The sequence below is a fragment of the Onychomys torridus genome, chromosome 4, assembly GCF_903995425.1.
Source record: "Onychomys torridus chromosome 4, mOncTor1.1, whole genome shotgun sequence".
Lineage (NCBI taxonomy): Eukaryota > Metazoa > Chordata > Mammalia > Rodentia > Cricetidae > Onychomys > Onychomys torridus.
Genome location: NC_050446.1, coordinates 86,645,864 through 86,664,045, shown reverse-complemented (window position 1 = coordinate 86,664,045; position 18,182 = coordinate 86,645,864). Strand labels below are relative to the sequence as shown.

Below are 18,182 nucleotides of genomic sequence, written 5' to 3'. Positions count from 1 at the left end.
AGCTAGTAAATGAACGGAGAAACATGGTAGGAAACTAGGGATACTAAATATTTCAAGTATGAATTTGGGAGAGTCTCATGAAAGACAATCCTTCTAGTTCCTGTGAGGACATCAAAATGAAAATGACAATGGATGAGACCTGACCTAGACCACTAATTTGTGAACATAAATGTAAAGCTGGAGAGGGCAGGTAACACAGGTAATTATGAGTTTTTAGGTGGCCTTCTAACAGCATGCTTCAACACAGCAGTGTAGTTTAGGAGAGTCAGGATGGCAGATTTAATTTGCTCCCCTCTAGGTGGGCCCTCAGGTCAGGAAAAGAAACATTTTGTACCAATGAAAGTCTTCCAAGCTCGAGCATCTTCACTCTGACGCCAGCCATTGGGCCAGCCCATCACCACGGTGTTGTGCTTCATGCCCCCGAGGCCACAGGACTGGATGAGGTGGGAAATGCCCTCTTTCAGCTTGGCAGCCACCACCAGCTGGCAGAATCCTTTTACCTTTTCTGCATCCATTAGGTGCTTAATGGTCTGAAAAAGATACAAAACTTCAACTGCTTTAGTCTGGACCTTTGAACTCATCATTCCTTATGTTATTGTATTCCCATCTTTAAGACTGTCTCCACAGAGAGGTCCACAAAGTGAGCCGTGCTTCCCTGGGTGTCCTCTTGGTTGTTCTAACTGTAGACGTGCTCACGGCCTGTATTCATCTCGCTAGTTGGCTGTCCACACCTAACTCCTCTTCCCTTTCCTCTGTTCCGCTCGCTTCCTTTCCAGTTAAAGCACTGAACACAGGGCTGTCCAAACAGTGAATACTGGGTGGCTTCTTGATTGACAGGCAAGTTCACCAGGGTCAACACCATACTCTTGTTAACCCTAGGCATGCCCTGACTTATCTTTCATGAAACCTAATCTGATGAGCCCTGAAGTTTCACTTCAGGATTTTCTCAGGCAAAGTTTCCCTTTTTCCCTTTTCTTGTTCTTATATTCATTCTGACATTGGAATGGTGACTGAGGACACCTGCATTTAATTTATCAGTACTGCATCTAGTCAAGCTAACTCAGAGGTGGTATCACATGACTATTTACTCTTACCCTCCTCCTTTGTTGGAAGGGGAATGGGAATAATGATGTACAAAATGGATATGATTTGTGTCTCAAAGGCACAAATTAAGTCAGTGGTGACCCAGGGTAAGGATCTTCATTTGTAACCATATGCTTTTAAAAAAATATATTTTTTTTGTCATCTGGGTTAATGTTTCCCAGAATTTCTAGTTTGAAAAAAAAGTATTAATTTTAAAAATTAATTATGGCCAGACAGTCATGGCATACGCCTTTAATCCCAGCACTTGGGAGGCAGAGACAGGCGAATCTCTGAGAGTTTGAGGCCAACCTGGTCTACAGAGTGAGTTCCAGGACAGCCAGGGCTACACAAAGAAGCCCTATCTCAAAAAACAAGAGAAGGAAAAATTAATTTTGTTTGTGTGTGTGCGCACATGTGTGTGGTAATGCAGGTACCAGTGGACACAGAAGAGGGAGTTAGACTCCCTGTAACTAGAGTTATAGATGATTATCAGCTGCCCAACATGGGTGCTGGGAACTAAACTCAAGTTCTCTGCAAGAGCAATATGCACACCCAACTACGATTTCTACTCTTTAAGAGTTTCAGAGTATTTCAACAAAATCCAGTAAACACTTTGAAACACAGGCAACGTTTCTCCAAACAGTAGGATTAGTCCTGTCATTGACAGGAGCAGAGCACATGCTTCTTTATGAACACAGAAGAACCTGTTCAGCAAAGCTAATCAGGAGTAGCAAACGAAGTTTTCTTGACACCATACAAAAGATGGTAAAGAGAAACATCCCCTCCACCACCGCTGTCATCAGATTTAGGAACCTTCTCCACAACTGAACATAAACGTTCACATGATTTCTCTCACTTTCAGATCAGCATTTGGAATCTAACTGGAAATAATGTTTATTGATAATCTCATGGGTAATGCTTTAATGGGAAGAGTAGACATCTACTTTGGCTCCTTCTGTTTGGGGGATCATAACTGTTCAAATGCCAACACCAAACTGGAGGCCTGGGTCACACAGGGAAAGGTATAACTCAGAAATCTGAGGGCTTCTTGCTTATCTGAACTTAGCTTACAGCTCTGTGACATAAAGTTGATAAATCTTTAAAAAATATCATTGGGCTGGGCGGTGGTGGCGCACGCCTGTAATCCCAGCACTCGAGAGGCAGAGGCAGGAGGATCTCTGTGAGTTCGAGGCCAGCCTGGTCTACAGAGCTAGTCCCCAACAGGCTCCAAAGCTACAGAGAAACCCTGTCTTGAAACAAAACAAAACAAAACAAAACAAAATAAAAAAATATATATATCAATGAACCTTATGTTCAACAAACACTTGTGCAAATACATTCTTTTAAACTGATTTTTTTATGTCTATTCTACCATTCAAATGCTTTAACGTCCCCCACAATTTCCTCAGCAATCCCTTACATACAGAACAGCTTTCTTTTTTAAATGAGACAGGGTCCTGGCTGTCCTGGCACTCACTGCAAAGACCAGGCTGGCCTTGAACTTACAGAAATCCACCTGCTTCTGCATCCCCAAGTGCTGGAATTTAAAAAGGCATGCACCACCATAGCAGGCTCAGAAACATTTTAAATAAATAGGAATAAAAGGATTTTCCAGCCTTTATTATATGCTAACACAAAAGATCTACCACTTGGGAGCGAACCACCATCCTTTCCTGAGGGTGAACAGTGTTTGTCTTCTCGTAGGCCACCAGAGCACACAATGCTTGGGAAATGTGGGTCGGCGGACTGTGCTTCTTACCTGCTCTGCAGCCAGAGCTTCTCCATAGTTCTCTAGGAAGTTCCCCACGATGACAGAGCCCACAATAGTGAGTCCCTTTCCTGCCTTGAGCTGGGAGGCAAAGGTGAGGAGGCGAGGATGCTTGACGTGTAAGTCTTCATCCAGCTTCAGCAGGACTAGCAACTGAGGCCTGTGCAGAGGAGAGGGAGCAGACACTTAGGCATGGGAAACAGATAGCAACTTCATCCTTTACTCCAGGAGGTCTTTACAAAACATTTAACTTCATAGATGGATGGAATCAGAGGAATGGCAAATGAAGGTTCTGAGTTATTTCAAATGTTCTCAGAAATTGACCAGTCTTCAAAGAATAACAACAAACAATAAATACATAACAATAGGTAAGGCAACAGCTTTGGGATCGTTCAAAACTCGATACCAGTTCCTTGAGCCACATGATTTCTTAACTGGTGATCAAGAAAGCACAGCTGTGTGTGTTAGCTATGTGCAAACACCACTAAGCTCTGCAGATTGCTTTACCTCCAGTTTTTAGTGTGAGGAGGTCCTTCCTCTAGACGGAGCAAAGCGAAGCGAGCTGCACTGAGGGACAGCCCGCGGATACCATCGCCCCATTCTTTCTCGGCCCTGGGAGAAAAGAGGAGCAGTCAATTTATACCACAGTGAGAGGAAGTTAAAACAACACCACCAACAACAACCTCGGGTTTTCTGAATCTAATAGTAAATGTGTACAAGGTAGAAGATTGAAACCATTAAAATGGTTGTGGTGATCTACCGTCCTTACTAGTATGAGCAGCTCACTGTGAGACTGACCGCCTAACCACAGATGGTCCACAACACAGGCTGGCAGGGGTGCTCACTTAACCCCTGTCTCTCTATTCAAAAGCAACTGTGTGGAATATCAATGCAGATTAAGAAATTACTTGTAGCCGGGCGGTTGTGGCGCACACCTGTAATCCAGCACTCAGGAGGCAGAGGCAGGTGGATCTCTGAGAGTTTGAGGACAGCCTGGTCTATAGAGCTAGTCCAGGACAGGCTCCAAAGCTACAGAAAAACCCTGTCTCAAAAAACAAAAAAACAAACAAACAAAAAAAGAAATTACTTGTGATCATGATTTTGAAAATAATGGAAAGTTCAAAGTAATCTTTGGAATCAGAATAAAATTTATTCCGATTTTTGGGAGGTGGAGGTTTTGGTTGTTTTGACATTATTTAGGATTAATTGCATTTCAGACTATCCCTTGCTTGAAAAGTTTAGTTAAGTTGTTTACTTTGTGTTGTAATTTTAAAAGTTTATTTATGTGTATGCACCTTTGTGTAGATATGCTCATGCATGTTCAAGCGTCTCTGGAGGCTAAACAGATTTTGGATCTTCTGAGGCTGGAGTTGCAGGTGGTTATGAGCTGCCTGATGGGTTCTTGGAATCAAACTCTCCTAACAACTGGGCCCTCATCTCTCCAGCCCTGCATCATTTTTTTTTTTTTTTTTCTTTTTGGTGAGACGGAATCTTGATATGTAGCCTAGGTTGGCTTTGAGTTTTCAATCTTCCTGCCTCAGCTTCCCGAGTACTGTGACTACAGGCATGTGCCACACACGCATGGCCACGCCAGACATTCCTGATCTTCTCAGCAGTGATCCAGGTAAAATTCAGACTCACCCTTGGTACTCAATGTACTTGTAGATCATGCCAGCTATTACCATGGCTACAATGGCATAATACCAGGAAGAAATGAACATCAGAGCTAGACAGATACTCATTCCCATGAAAGAGAGGGCCCTAGAAAATGAAAAACAAAAACATAAATCAACAAGTGTCTTTCTAAGCAGCAAGGAAAGCCACCAGTTCTGGGAGATGCTTCCTGGACTATGGTGGAGCTTGGAAATTTTCCAGTCAATTATAGACAAAACTTAAGTTAAATACAATGAAAATAACTATTAGAAAAACCATCATATGCCTTGAAAGCTGTGGCAATGGCTCCTTCTTTTTCTCTTCTCCTTTCTGGTGCTATGGCTCAAACCTACTACTGCCTTACACATGTAGGCAGGCCACCTACCACTGAGCCTTTACTCTCAGCACATATAGAGTGAACCCTGTGCTTTCTGTAACAAAGGGTACTTCCTGCTGCTGGGCAATCATAAACATAAAGAGGGGTGCTAATGTTATCAGCCACAAAGACAATTAATACTTACTTGGAAAAGCAGGGATTGAACACAATCAAGAATCTGAAATGGGATGTTAAATTTTTCTCACGTAAGTATTCCTAATATTTTTATGGCATTTAATTCCCCATAAGTGCAGAGTCCACTGTTGAGAAGCTGCCATTAGCTTTTTATAGCACATAAGAGAAATTGGTAGGAAATAAATTATGTAGACAATGTATTACTGGAGCCTTTTTGTGTGCAGAATCACCTTTCTAGCTCCGTGATGAATGTTAAAGTATTGTTAATTTGGGGATTAAGCTATAACACCAAAAATGTTCACCACAACTCTTAACTAATGTTGCAGCTCAAAGGAGGATGGAAGGTGTTAAAACCAGTTGAGGATACACATTATCAGGACCCACAAGACTTCACCGCTGTGCCGCAGCTTTTCATTGAGAGCTTGACTATGTACCTGCATTGCACTTTAGATGTATTACTCCCTGTAAAGTGAGATTCCATGAGGTTATACGCTTTCCTGCAGACTACAGGGCTAGAAAGTATCAAAGTGAATGAAGGACTTGGGTTACCTAACTTCACAGCTCATACTCTTAATTACTGAATGAAATTCTGATAACTGTGAGAACAAAAACTGATGAGAATATAAAGGTAGAGACAAGGAGGGATGAAATCCAGTGCTCAGCTAAGAGAAAACAGAAAAGTAGATAGGCAAAGGGAAGGTTTGAACCTCAAAGATGAAGCAGCCTGTAAATAAGCACTTTATGGTTCTGTGGATGTTATTAGTTATTATAAAGTGATACATACAGTTATGAAAGAATAGGAAAGAAGAAATTCAAGCGACAACTGAACATTGACATAGTATGGAATGGCTGGCACATAAAAAAAAATTGTATTGAGAACCCAGAATACCCTAGATTTCTAGAAAGATGAGGAACAAGATGGAAACTTACCAGTGATAGTATCGGAATCGGGGCCTCCAGTTAGGGGTTCGGAGTAATGTTTGCAAGGCACATGCCAAGTTCACAAAGAGGTAACACATGAGAAAAAACCTTGAGGAATAGAAACAGTAGGAAGAATTATTATAAAATGATTCTGTGAGGCTACTTTAAATAACTGGAGGCTTATTTATAGACCACCAACATTTATCAAACAGGAAGTAAAGAAACTTAAAAATCTTTCCTTGTAAACCTGTTCATTTTTCTGTTTTCTCTCTTTTGGCTGATGGCTAAAAATCATTCTTTAAAAAAATTTTTTTTAAATGTGTATAAGTGTTCTTCTCTATCTATGTCTGTGTACCATGTGTGTGCTTCTAGCATGTGGAGGCCGGAAGAGGGTGCTGGATCCCCTGGGACTGGAATACAGAAAATGGTGAGCAGTCATGTAGGTGCTAGGAATTGTAACCAGGTCCTTTGGAAGAGCAGTCGGTGCTCTTAACCACTGAAGCATTTCTCCAGCCTGGCACAACCATTCTTTACCAAGATGTTCAGGGACTGATTCATATTTCTGCTTCCATTAATTCTCCCCCAAATTTACCTATCAAGTACTATGATTCTGCCTGTTTCAAACTCTTCAAACCTCTTTGTCTTCTTTTTTAGACTTTCACCCAAGTTCAGGATTTCACTTCTTTTTTTTTTTTTTCTTTCCATTTCCAGCTCAATACTGTCCTCTTCTAGTCCTCCCCAAAACACACACCACCTTTTATTTTTTTGAGACAGAGTCTCTTTTATGCAACCTTAGCTGTCCTGGAACTCACTGTCTAGATATATAGACTAGACTGGCCTCAAACTCACAAAGATCTTTCTGTCTCTGCCTCCTGAGCTGGAATTCAGAGGTGTCCACCACCATCCTAAGTAAAGATTCATTTATTTTTATGTGTATGGTGTTTTGCAGCACTCTGTGTGCTTAGTGACTGCAGAGGCCAGAAGGGGGCACTGAATCCCTGTAACTGCAGGCTAAGAAACACCCTCCTTGTCACTTCTCCAGGAACTCTCTCCATTCAGGCGCCGCCATGTTTGGTGGCCCCAGACATTCCCTTTACCATTCTCCATTCATTGCAATGTGTGTGGGAATTCTTGGTTTCCTTATCTACCATCAGTTCCTTGAGACTACGTGCCTTATACATCTTTATATTCCCAGCTTATTACAGTGTCAGCTGGGCAGCAAGTCGTTAGAATGTCACAGGTAAATGAACAGATGCCAACAGTGAAATCAATTGCTAGTGATTCATAGAATAAAGGCAGGGGCTGGAGGATGTACTTCATAGAGAGATGCATTTCATAGAGACCATGCCTGGTGCATACAAGACCCTGGGTTCAAATGCCAGTACTTTAAAAAAATAGAAGGAACAGGAGGAAAAGGAGACAGACACAAGTAACTTTAGAAGTTATATAGGTGAACCCCCTCCCATAAAATCAGTCATTTATAAAAGTCACCCTTACATAAAACTTCTCAGAAGTATTCTCTTTCTTTCTCTTTTCGAGACAGGGTTTCACTGTGTAGCTCTGGCTGTCCAGGAACTCACTCTGTAGACCAGGCTGGCCTTGAACTCACGGAGATTTGCCTGCCCCTGCCTCCCAAGTGCTGGGATTAAAGGTGTAAGCCACCACCGCCCACCTAGTATTCTTTTAAGGGTTTAAGTGTGTGTGTGTGTGTGTGTGTGTGTGTGTGTGTGTGTGTTCATGAGCTCCCACAGAGGTGAGAGGGGTGTCAGGTTCCCTGGAGCTACATTTATAAGGGGTTGTGAACCCCCTGGCATGGGTGCTTAGTTCCTCTGGAAGACCCAGTACATGCTGTTAACCACTTAGCCATTTCTCCAGCCCCATCTCAGGAATAATTTTTAAAGGAAGTGAAGTCTGTGCTTGGTCAAGTCTGTTATTATCACTACTTTTATATGACTAATGGAAATCATGTTATATATCATTAAGAAACCACAGTTTGAGGCCAGCCTGGTCTCCAAAGCGAGTTCCAGGGAAGGTGCAAAGCTACACAGAGAAACCCTATCTTAAAAAACAAAACAAAAAAACAAAAAACAAGAAGCCACAGTTGAAGAGAGTAAATGGCTCTTACATGGAAAGAATTGGGGCCACGAGATCCAAGGAGGCAATGAGAATGCCTAGCTCCGCTATGGCAGCAGTTAGAAGTAAGGCCCAGGTAGGTTCCCCATTGGCTTTGCTGTGACCAAAAACCTGTACACATGAGGAAAAACATCAGACCCAGGGCAGTGACACAATGTGCCAGTTACAGATAGCAGAAAATAAGAACAACTTCACAGCAATCATATATAAACACATACAAAGGATTTTGAGGGCCTTGTACTAAAACTCTACATGTTTCAACATTATGATCTCCCAATTCTTAGGCGGAAAAAGACAATATTTTTCATAAAACCTAGAAAAAAAGAAGAGAGCACACAACAAAGCGTCACTCACCCTAAGGAATGGTATGATGTTATCCTTGGCAATAGCCTGTAGCAGCCTGGGTGCACCTGTGAGGCTCTGAAGTCCAGCCCCACAGGTTGAAAAGAAGGAGCCAATAACAATCACCCATGGGGATGGCCAAGATAAGGTGCCTACAACCAAATTACCTTTTACAGCATCCCCAAATCTAGGAAAGAAATAAACAGTGAAGAAATTTAATCTGAAAATAACTTTAGATTGAAAACTTAAGATGACAATCACTAGTGAATTTTCCTGGCTTATAATTTTTACAGATGCAAACTGAGGTCAGCATGAATACTAAAAAATGTAAAGGGACACAGTTTTCATAAAAGGGCACTAGCAGCAGGTATTATGACACATACCTGTAACCTCAGCTCTCAGGAGGCCGGGGCAAGAGGATTACGAGTTTGGGGCCAGTTAAGGCTACATTTTGACTTCAAGACCTGCTCAGGATGCACAGTAAGACCCTGTCTCAAAAAGAAGTTACTGGGCCGAGGGTACAGCTGTTACAACATATCATTTGCTTAGCATATTTCTGAGGCCCTGGATTCAACCCTTAACAGCACCTTGGAGGGGAAAAATTAATAATCTGTATTAAGAAAAAAAAAAGTACAGTACAGTTATAAAACAAGCCGAGCTTCACTTACTGATTTCTCTAACTGGCAGTGAATCTGCTTTAGGGTAGAAATTGGAAAAGTACAGAAAAACATATATATAAAAAAAAAAAAGCAGGGAGGAAGTCCACAATAGTTTAAAAATATTCATTAATTTTTATTTTGTCTGCATGCATGTCTGTGTACCATGTATGTACCTGATGCCTGGAGAGGCTAGAAGAGGATGTCAAAACTCCTAGAGCTGAAGTTACAGACAGTTGTGAGCAGCCATGTAGGTGCCAGGAACTGAACATGGATCCTTTGTAAAAGCAGCCAGTGCTCTTAACTACTGAGCCATGTCTCCAGCCTCAAGAGGCCCATAAGCTTAACTTGTTAGTTAGCATTACACATACTTTGTATGTTTCCATTTATTTATAACATTTTTACATTACCCGCTATTCTACTATTGATATTATTATATGAAATACTATAATTAGTATCTTTATGAACATATATACATTGACACACAAGATATTTTCCTTGAGACAGAGTCCTAAGAGCAAGTAACTGCAAAAATTAATATATTAAAACATTTTAAGATCACTGATGTGTTTTATTTATATAAAACTAATACAGAGTCTGAGGAGATGTCTCAGGGTGGGAGCACTTGCTGTGCAATGATGAACACCTGAGTTCCAATTCTCAGAACCCATCTAAAATGCTGGGCGCAGATGCGCATGCATCTGTAACTCCAGAGCTCTGTAGGGCAGGGGCAGGATGACTGCACTCTAGCTTCAGATTAAGTGAGGGATCCTGTCCAAGGAAATAAGGTTGAGAATGATAGGCGCGCGCATACACACACACACACACACACACACACACACACACACACACACACACACACCTCCAGAAAGAAAATAAATAGGTAAAACAGCATAGTATTAAAACTCATAACAGTGAGTGCTTGAGGGAAATAAAGTCTAGTGTTTGGGAATAGGAGTAAGAAATTTACATATGCTGTTAATATTCCGAGACACATACATACATTTTGTGTTTGAATTCTCAGAATTGCAAAGTTTTAGTGTCCTTCATTTACTTTCATAGTTTTATGGCTTACAACTGCATTAATACATAATTTAGACATTCTACTTCTAATGGATATTTGGATTCTTTTTGATTTGAGTCATTTAAAAATATTGTCACTATGATTCTCTTTTTTTAAAAGATTTATTTATTTATTTATTTATTTATTTATTTATTTATTTATTATGTATACAGAAGAGGGCGCCAGATCTCATTACAGATGGTTGTGAGCCACCATGTGGTTGCTGGGAATTGAACTCAGGACCTCTGGAAGAGCAGTCAGTGCTCTTAACATGCTAGCCATCTCTCCAGCCTTTTTTTTTTGGTTTGGTTTTTCAAGACAGGGTTTCTCTGTGTAGCTTTGCACCTTTCCTGGATCTCGCTCGGTAGACCAGGCTGGCCTTGAACTCACAAAGATCTGCCTGCCTCTGCCTCCTGAGTGCTGGGATTAAAGGCATGCGCCACCACCGCCTGGCCGTCACTATGATTCTTAATGCATATACACAAACGTTTCTGCTGAATATACCCAGAAGTGAAACTGTCAAGGCATACTGACATGTGCAACATTAGGAGACAGTGGCCAGCGTTTTCAAACTAGAACTGAATAATTTTATATATGTATAAATTCACCACTGTTCCCTTCCAATAAAACAGTTTGGTGATACACTATGCCTTGTACCCACACACGCATGTACACTTCGGTACCTATTTTCTTCAACAGTATTTATACTACCTTGTGCTAGGATTCCTGCTTACAGGAATTCTAGAGTGCAATCAAGGGAACGTAATATGAAAATAAGTAGCTGCAATCCAGTGTGGTAAGTGCAGCCCCGCAGTATGTTCAAATATAGTCAACAGACAAAAGGAGGAGTGATTCCACTTTTGGGGTTAAAAAAGGAAAACTACAGTAGAGTTTAGTCTTAAGGAGGATGCAGTGAGTCTTCCCAGGAGGAATAACCAACTGAAGCAAAGGAAACAACACAGACAAAGGTACAGAGAAAGAGCATTGTGGTGGCAGTATGGAAGAAGGGAGATTATTATGTAATTAAAAAGAGAAAACAAACTGAAGCCCAGTACAGAGTGATGGGATCACTGAACAGTGCAAAGTAAATAGAATTCACAGGCCTTAGAAAAGACTAGGAGGGGGGTTAAAAACAAAGGAAAATACCTAAGGTAAGACAGTACCTAGATTCCTGTGACAGGAAGTGCGGGTGAGGATATTAACCAAGATATGGAAAATGTAAGTGTGGTGGTTTGAATGTATTTGGCTCATAGGGAGTGGCACTATTAGGAAGTATGGCCTTGTTGGAGGAAGTATGGTCTTGTTGGAGGAGGCTAGATGACACACATCTTTAATCCAGACCTTGAGGCTGGAGGGCACACCTTTAATCTGGGCCACACCTTCCGTTGGAAGTATGCCACTCAAGCTTCACTCAGTGTGACATTCAGTGGACTTCCTGTTGTCTCTGAGTCAAGATGTAGGACTCTCAGCTCCAGCACCACGTCTGCCTGCATGCCGCCATGCTCCCCACCATGATGCATTGAACCACTGAACTGTAAGCAAGCCCCCTCAATTTAAATGTTTTCTTTATAAGAGTTGCTGTGATCATGGTGTCTCCTCACAGCAATAGCAAATCCTAACTAAGTAAGAATTAGCAAGTTTCAGAGACAGATCTGTCCACAAACATCTCACAAAACATATCTGAGAGAAAAGAAATGGTAAATGCTAAGTAGTCTTCATGAAGGAAATCACTGTTCCACTTGCATTTAGAATGCCAAGTGTGAGTGGACAGATGCCTCTCTCTTGTCGAGTGGATGCTGGGGTTGCTACGCACTTCTGCTTGTCCTGTTCTACTTTCGTACAGTATTCTAAGCAGTTCTTCGTGTTTAGAAAAGTACTTAGTATTAGACAACTTCATAGCTTTTCTGGGGGAAAAGCTATATGTAGACAAATTTCTAAATGATCGTATTAAATAAAAAACACGGAGCCAAATATAGGAGTGAAAGCCTTAGATCAGGGAAACAGGGAAAGCCACCAGTCAACCTTACCTCACCAACTCTGCAGCTTCCAGTGAGAGTTACTTCCTGTCTTACCCACTCCTTTATTGCCTTGCTGTTCTGCCCTCACATTGGTTTTCTTAGCTCAGCTACCTCATTTCCTTGTCACTGTCTGTCTGTACAGACCCCTCTAGGTCTCTATGGTTGGTACTAAGATTAAAGGCATGTGTCACCACACTTGGCTCTGTTCCCTAGTATGGCCTTGAACACACACACACACACACACACACACACACACACGGAGACCCTGCCTGATAAGAGATTGGATTAAGGGCATGTGCTACTGCTGCCTGACTTTTTTTGTTTACTTATAATGGCTGGCCTTTCCCCCCTGATCTCCAGGCAAGCTTTATTAAAGCACAAATAAAATATCACCACAGCTATATTAGTTATGTCTTATATAATAGTTTGGTCCTTAATTATTTACTGCCTGAGGCAGGAGGACTGCTTAATCCCATAAATTTGAGGTAATCTTAAGGAACATTACAAAAGAAAAAAAAAATCACTAAATACTTTACCTTGTCATAGGCTAAATTATGCACATATATTTTAATCTCTTTTTTTAAACTTTTTTTTGTATTGCTGGGATCAAACCTAGAGTATTGTATGTGCCACATAAGCTCAGTGATATATATTCCTGTCTGTCCGTTTGATACACACACACACACACACACACACACACACACACACACACACACACACACCACACACTATTCTTTGACTGTATCTCTCATATTTAGATATATAGATATGACTTTCATATATATATGAGACAAATGTATATCTCTGTGTGTATATGTATATACACATACATTTTAGTTCCATACATCCACTTTCTATTTTATTAGTTATGACTGACACCTGGTTTGAGACTATGCTGGTGTTGACACTATGCTGAGTGACCAGAGGTCATGGCAGACAGGCACATGGTTGTTATACTTACTTGTCTCTGAGAACAACTCCTTCAATACATGCACCAAAAAGGACAACATTGCTTAAGTCTGTTATGATGAGAGTCAAGGAAACTGTTGTTATCCTTTACCTTTATACAGCAACTACACTCAGGATGATTCTTTTACCATACAGTGAGTTGCTGAATTCACTAATCCTATAAAATCCTTGTTTAATGGTGCTTATGGAGCAGGGCAACTCTCTGACAAGTGAGGCAGTAGTAAGAGATGGCATTATTATTATTATTAGATAAAAATACTGATCATCTTAGCTCTACTGCATGATCCCATGACCATGACTCAGAGGATACACACGAAGGATGTGGTCAGGATGGCAAGCACGGTTCCGATAGGAATGGACTTCTGAGCATCTTTCAGATCTCCGGATCTGTTTGACCCAGCCATGATACCTAGGTAAGGGGAAACACCAAGTTAACTTCTTGGCTTTCTGGGCACTTTGATGTTCATTCACACTGACACTGAAGACTAGGGGCAAACTTGGACCTCCTGAGGAAATGTGCTCACTGTGGCAGATGGCTTCTTACCTGTAACAGAAGGAAAGAAGATCCCCACCAGAAGAGTGAAGGAGGTGGTGATGTCAGCAAGGACATAGTCATGGTTTAAGCTGCCCAAGACATCGGATGACTTGGCTGATGGCTTTTCAATGATCTCCCCCTTTGGTAAATAATTACTCCAAAGGTTTTCTGCAAAGGGGTTGGGGATGGTGTGGGTAGGGGGAAAGAGGATATAAGGACATAAGCAATATAGAAGTAATGTAAGTACATGATTACTTACCCAAACAACATTCAGTCAGAGACCCCTTTAGTTATTGTTATAATTACTGTACTGCAGACTGACTTAAGACCCTTTAAATGCCAAGCAAGTATCGTGTCTACCTCCACCTCAGCCCCTTATGATAGTTTTTAAAGCCATTGTTTCTTCGACATGAACACATGTAAGTATTCCAGAATAAAAGCAATGCTATTTCTCATTGGTTCTAATATAATTTTATAAAATGCTTTTACATAATAAATGTTAACTTTCCTAATATAAATTAGTAACAGTTAAGCAGACTAAAATTAAATGCCCCCAAAGCCTATTTTTAAAATTAATTATCAAATATAAAATCTACTTTTAAAAAATTAATATCAAAGCAGTTTTTAACCTCTTAGCATGAACTTGCTTAATGGGCGAGGAAATCTGTGCACAAAATATTTAAGGTGGATGTCATTTAAGCAAAGAATTTCAGAAATTTAGTTGAGCAAGGAAACCATGTATGACTGGCGACATGAAAACAGTTATTTTAGCTGTCACCGCAAGAAGGTCACTGGCAACTTTTCAAGAGTCAGGCACGAAGGCAGACCCTCAGTAGTCTCAGCCTGTCATGAGCCTGGAGCATGAGGACTACGTAAGCCCAGAAGTTTGGTGTTAGCTCGACATTGCAAAACAAAAATATTCACAAAATGCGTTATCCTCCCTAAGCTAAAAAGTCTTTTGTCCGCCTTTGTCCTTAAAAGATGCACTCTGCAAGGAAGTTCTAAAAACAGATAATTTCACGAGAGAAAAGCAGAAACATGTTGGGTGTGGTGGTGCATGCCTATAAACAAACCTCCCAGTACTCAGGAGGCTGAGGCACAAGGATTCTGTGTTTTAAAGTTATCCACGAATACATGGAGACTCATGCCATGTCCAACAGAAGAGTCTTAGTGCCCTGCATGGAGCTCAACGGTGGAGCACGTGGTCCTTGTCAGACATAATCCTTGGGTTCAAGCCTAACCACTGCAATCATAATCATCACTATTTAGGTCTAGGTCATTGGCCCTAGTGGGGAAGCTACTGCCTGTGTTTGCTAAATGGACATGCTGTGCTTGTCAAAATGCCTTCGATACGTTAGTGCTGCCATCAGCTTTGGTCAGGGAATTTCTTTTTACAGTAGGCAGTGGTAACTGTGGAGCTTCATTAACGACTGGTCAGTGATAAGAATAACTGACCTTTGAATTTTTTTTTTTTGTTTGTTATTTGTTTTTCGAGACAGGGTTTCTCTGTGTAGCTTTGCGCCTTTCCTGGAACTCACTTGGTAGCCCAGGCTGGCCTCGAACTCACAGAGATCCGCCTGGCTCTGCCTCCTGAGTGCTGGGATTAAAGGCGTGTGCCACCATTGCCTGACCACCTTTGAATGTTTAGTCATAAAAATATCTATATCCCTCTCTTCAAGGCTCAGGGAATATCGTGGGAAAGCAGGCTGGAAGAACGGAAAATCTGTGAAAGAGAGGGAGTGATGAAGAGTGCTGACTTCTGAAGTGGCCCTTGCTTGCTTCAACTCAGCGGCTCTGATTCCCTGCACAAGATCTTCACAAGGTTGGCTCTATCAATATCCTGTCATTTGAGGACGAGGGCACTGGCAAGACCCACCCATGCCTGAGGCGCTATACCCAGCTAATTGTTGATGTGGGAGCTCCAGTGAGACGTTTTGCTTCAGCCCTGAAGCCACTGTAAGGGGCCCATGCTACAATAAACATGTCACCCACGAACCTACGAGCAATCCTAAACAAATGAGAGAATAGGGGGTATGTGTCGATATGATCAAATATACGTGTACAAAATACAATAATAAACTTGTTATACGTAATTCATATTTTGTAATTTTAAAAAGGGACAAAAAAGCATCTAACATGGGAAAGCCTATTTTCCCCACTGTCCTAAGGAAGAAATAACACACAACAAAATGAGTCTAATTAAACTCTAACTTACCAGTAATGATACCACTAGCCAGCCCAGGAATGCCTTGGATTGAGGTGACATTGTTGTGAACAAAGTACTCATCACAGGTGGCATTAAAAAACTGACTTGAGTTACAGAAGAATCCCCATAGCTTTGATGGCACTGTCATGTTGTTAACATCCTTTGTCTTAGAGCAAATGTCAAGGTGTCTTGATGAAAGCGTGCGGTTGCCCAGCATGCAGACCCTAAAGCAAAGCAAACAGGGAAGAGAAAGATCTAAATTTTAAAGAGGAAAAGCAGATTAGTAAAGGGAAAAAAAGACCTCATATCTCAGATTCTACTGCCATGGGTAGGAAAGGACGGGTGACACTGACCAGCACTGTGAATCACATGATGAGCCTTTTCTGCCAATATAGTCCTCACAGGTCTCATAATATTTTTTTAAAGATTTATTTTATTTATTACATATACAGTATTCTGTCTGTTTGTATGCTTGCAGGCTAGAAGAGGGCATCAGGTCTCTTCATAGATGGTTGTGAGCCACCATGTGGTGCTGGAAATTGAACTCAGGACCTCTGGAAGAACAGTCAATGCTCTTAACCTCTGAGCCATCTCTCCAGCCCCGGTCTCACAATATTTTAACATTTATCTTATGTGGTGGAGGTACTGAGATACACAGAGATTCAATAATCTGACCAAAGTCAAGGTCATACAAATGGCAGGTGGTATTCAAACACAAGGACTGTACAAAGAAACTACGCTCAATTATCTTCCAAACATATTTGGTGATGTATCCACTTTCAGGACAAAAAGGATCCTGGAGGGGCTCAGTAGTGTTCACAGAAATGCTGGCTGTGGAAGCATGAGGTCCTAAGTTCAGATCTCCAATACACAGGCAAAAAGCCAGGTGTGGTCCTGCATTCCTGCAATCTCAGCACTGGGTATGGGGGCAGGTGAGGAGGCCAGACCGAAAGGCTGGGATTCGCTGGCCTGCCAATCTAGATAAACAATGCAAACAATGGTGAGCTTCAAGTTTACCTAGGGAGCCTCAGGGAATAAGACAGAGAGCCACAGAGGACGACACTGGATACTTCTAGTAGTTTCCACACAGGCGAACACCCGCCACAACCAGCAGCAACAACAAAACCCCGGAGCATTTCTGCTCTTACTTTTAAAATACGGAAATTAAATTAAATTGTAAAATAAAATTAAAACAAAAACAAACAAACAAACAAAGTCCCAATGCTCACATTTTCGTTTGTTTTCTTTCTAGGCAGAGGGAGGGGGGAAGATGGAGGGAAAGAAAGAAGGTCGGAAATGAAAGGAGACGGGGCCTTACATCCTAAGAGCCTTTGGAACCACCTGTTTTGCTGAGCCTTCTGTTGTAGGACAGCTTGACTAGATTTAACAAGCACATCCCTCTATGGCCCAAGAGAAAATCGTTTTGTCCTTAAGCCTAGACCCAGTGGTAGGGAGGAAATTTAAGGATAATACAAATATTAGCTGCAGATTTATTTTTTCTTCTACCCTGAGACATAAACAAGGAGTGAGTAATGGAGCCATAGTAAAATATTTCTGAGGTCCAACAAAACAAGGTTCAGAATCTGCAGAGTGTGTTCATACATACATAATGAACCGCATTCGATTACTTGGCTTCAACAACTCTTAACAATCCCTAGTTTTGTTTCACGGCTCTTCTCAGTTTTTTTTTTAACATATTATGCAGGAATTTTTAAAGACAAAATAACATGCACTGTGATATTTTTTCCAACCAAATAGAAGTGGAGAAGCCCCAAAGGGGAACCTGAAGCAAAATGGAATTTCCTGAGTTGAGATATAGCTAAAATGTTGCATCTAAAACTTTTATAACTCTGAAAAGGAACTTTAATTATTTTATGGCCCCTAAAGTAAGCAAAATGAAAGTTTATGATAGAATCTATTACTGGCATCACATAGAAGCAATACCAAAGAGCAGTTAAGAAATCAAAGTTCATGTCCTTGCCCTATCATTAGCTGACTTTGGAGAAAGTCATTCATCTTCACTGAGTTTTTTTTCAATCATGAAAAACATTTGATTTTTCTATAACCTGTTTAAATCAGCATAGTACCAAGAAATTTGACCCCCAGCTGAACCAGAGGACTTCAAAAGCAACTCTGTAACAAGATTATAAATAACTGAGTACCAACCAGCCTTGGTGTCACAAATCAAAGGGAAAACAGGGGAGTCTGTGAGTGAAGGCTCTGCACAAATCCATCAGTCCACTACTGCACTGTTTACGGCATGTGATGTCCTCCTCCACATACACATGCCATGCCATGCCATGCATTTCCCTTTATTTTATACT

The 18,182-nt window shown here is 41.2% G+C and overlaps 1 protein-coding gene across 3 annotated transcripts in view; it reads right to left on the bottom strand.

The window, feature by feature from the left end:
• Positions 1 to 18,182, bottom strand: part of Slc12a6 (solute carrier family 12 member 6) — a 91,965-nt gene that overhangs the window by 8,599 nt on the left and 65,184 nt on the right. For all 3 annotated transcript variants that reach the window (XM_036183123.1, XM_036183124.1, XM_036183125.1), the window contains 11 exons: positions 15,868 to 16,082; positions 13,662 to 13,820; positions 13,428 to 13,526; positions 13,110 to 13,167; positions 8,424 to 8,598; positions 8,062 to 8,180; positions 5,946 to 6,044; positions 4,493 to 4,612; positions 3,359 to 3,463; positions 2,843 to 3,011; positions 335 to 530 (listed from right to left, as the gene is read on the bottom strand). In XM_036183123.1, the coding sequence (XP_036039016.1) occupies positions 335 to 530; positions 2,843 to 3,011; positions 3,359 to 3,463; positions 4,493 to 4,612; positions 5,946 to 6,044; positions 8,062 to 8,180; positions 8,424 to 8,598; positions 13,110 to 13,167; positions 13,428 to 13,526; positions 13,662 to 13,820; positions 15,868 to 16,082 (1,514 nt within the window). The remainder of the gene's footprint in view (positions 1 to 334; positions 531 to 2,842; positions 3,012 to 3,358; positions 3,464 to 4,492; positions 4,613 to 5,945; positions 6,045 to 8,061; positions 8,181 to 8,423; positions 8,599 to 13,109; positions 13,168 to 13,427; positions 13,527 to 13,661; positions 13,821 to 15,867; positions 16,083 to 18,182) is intronic.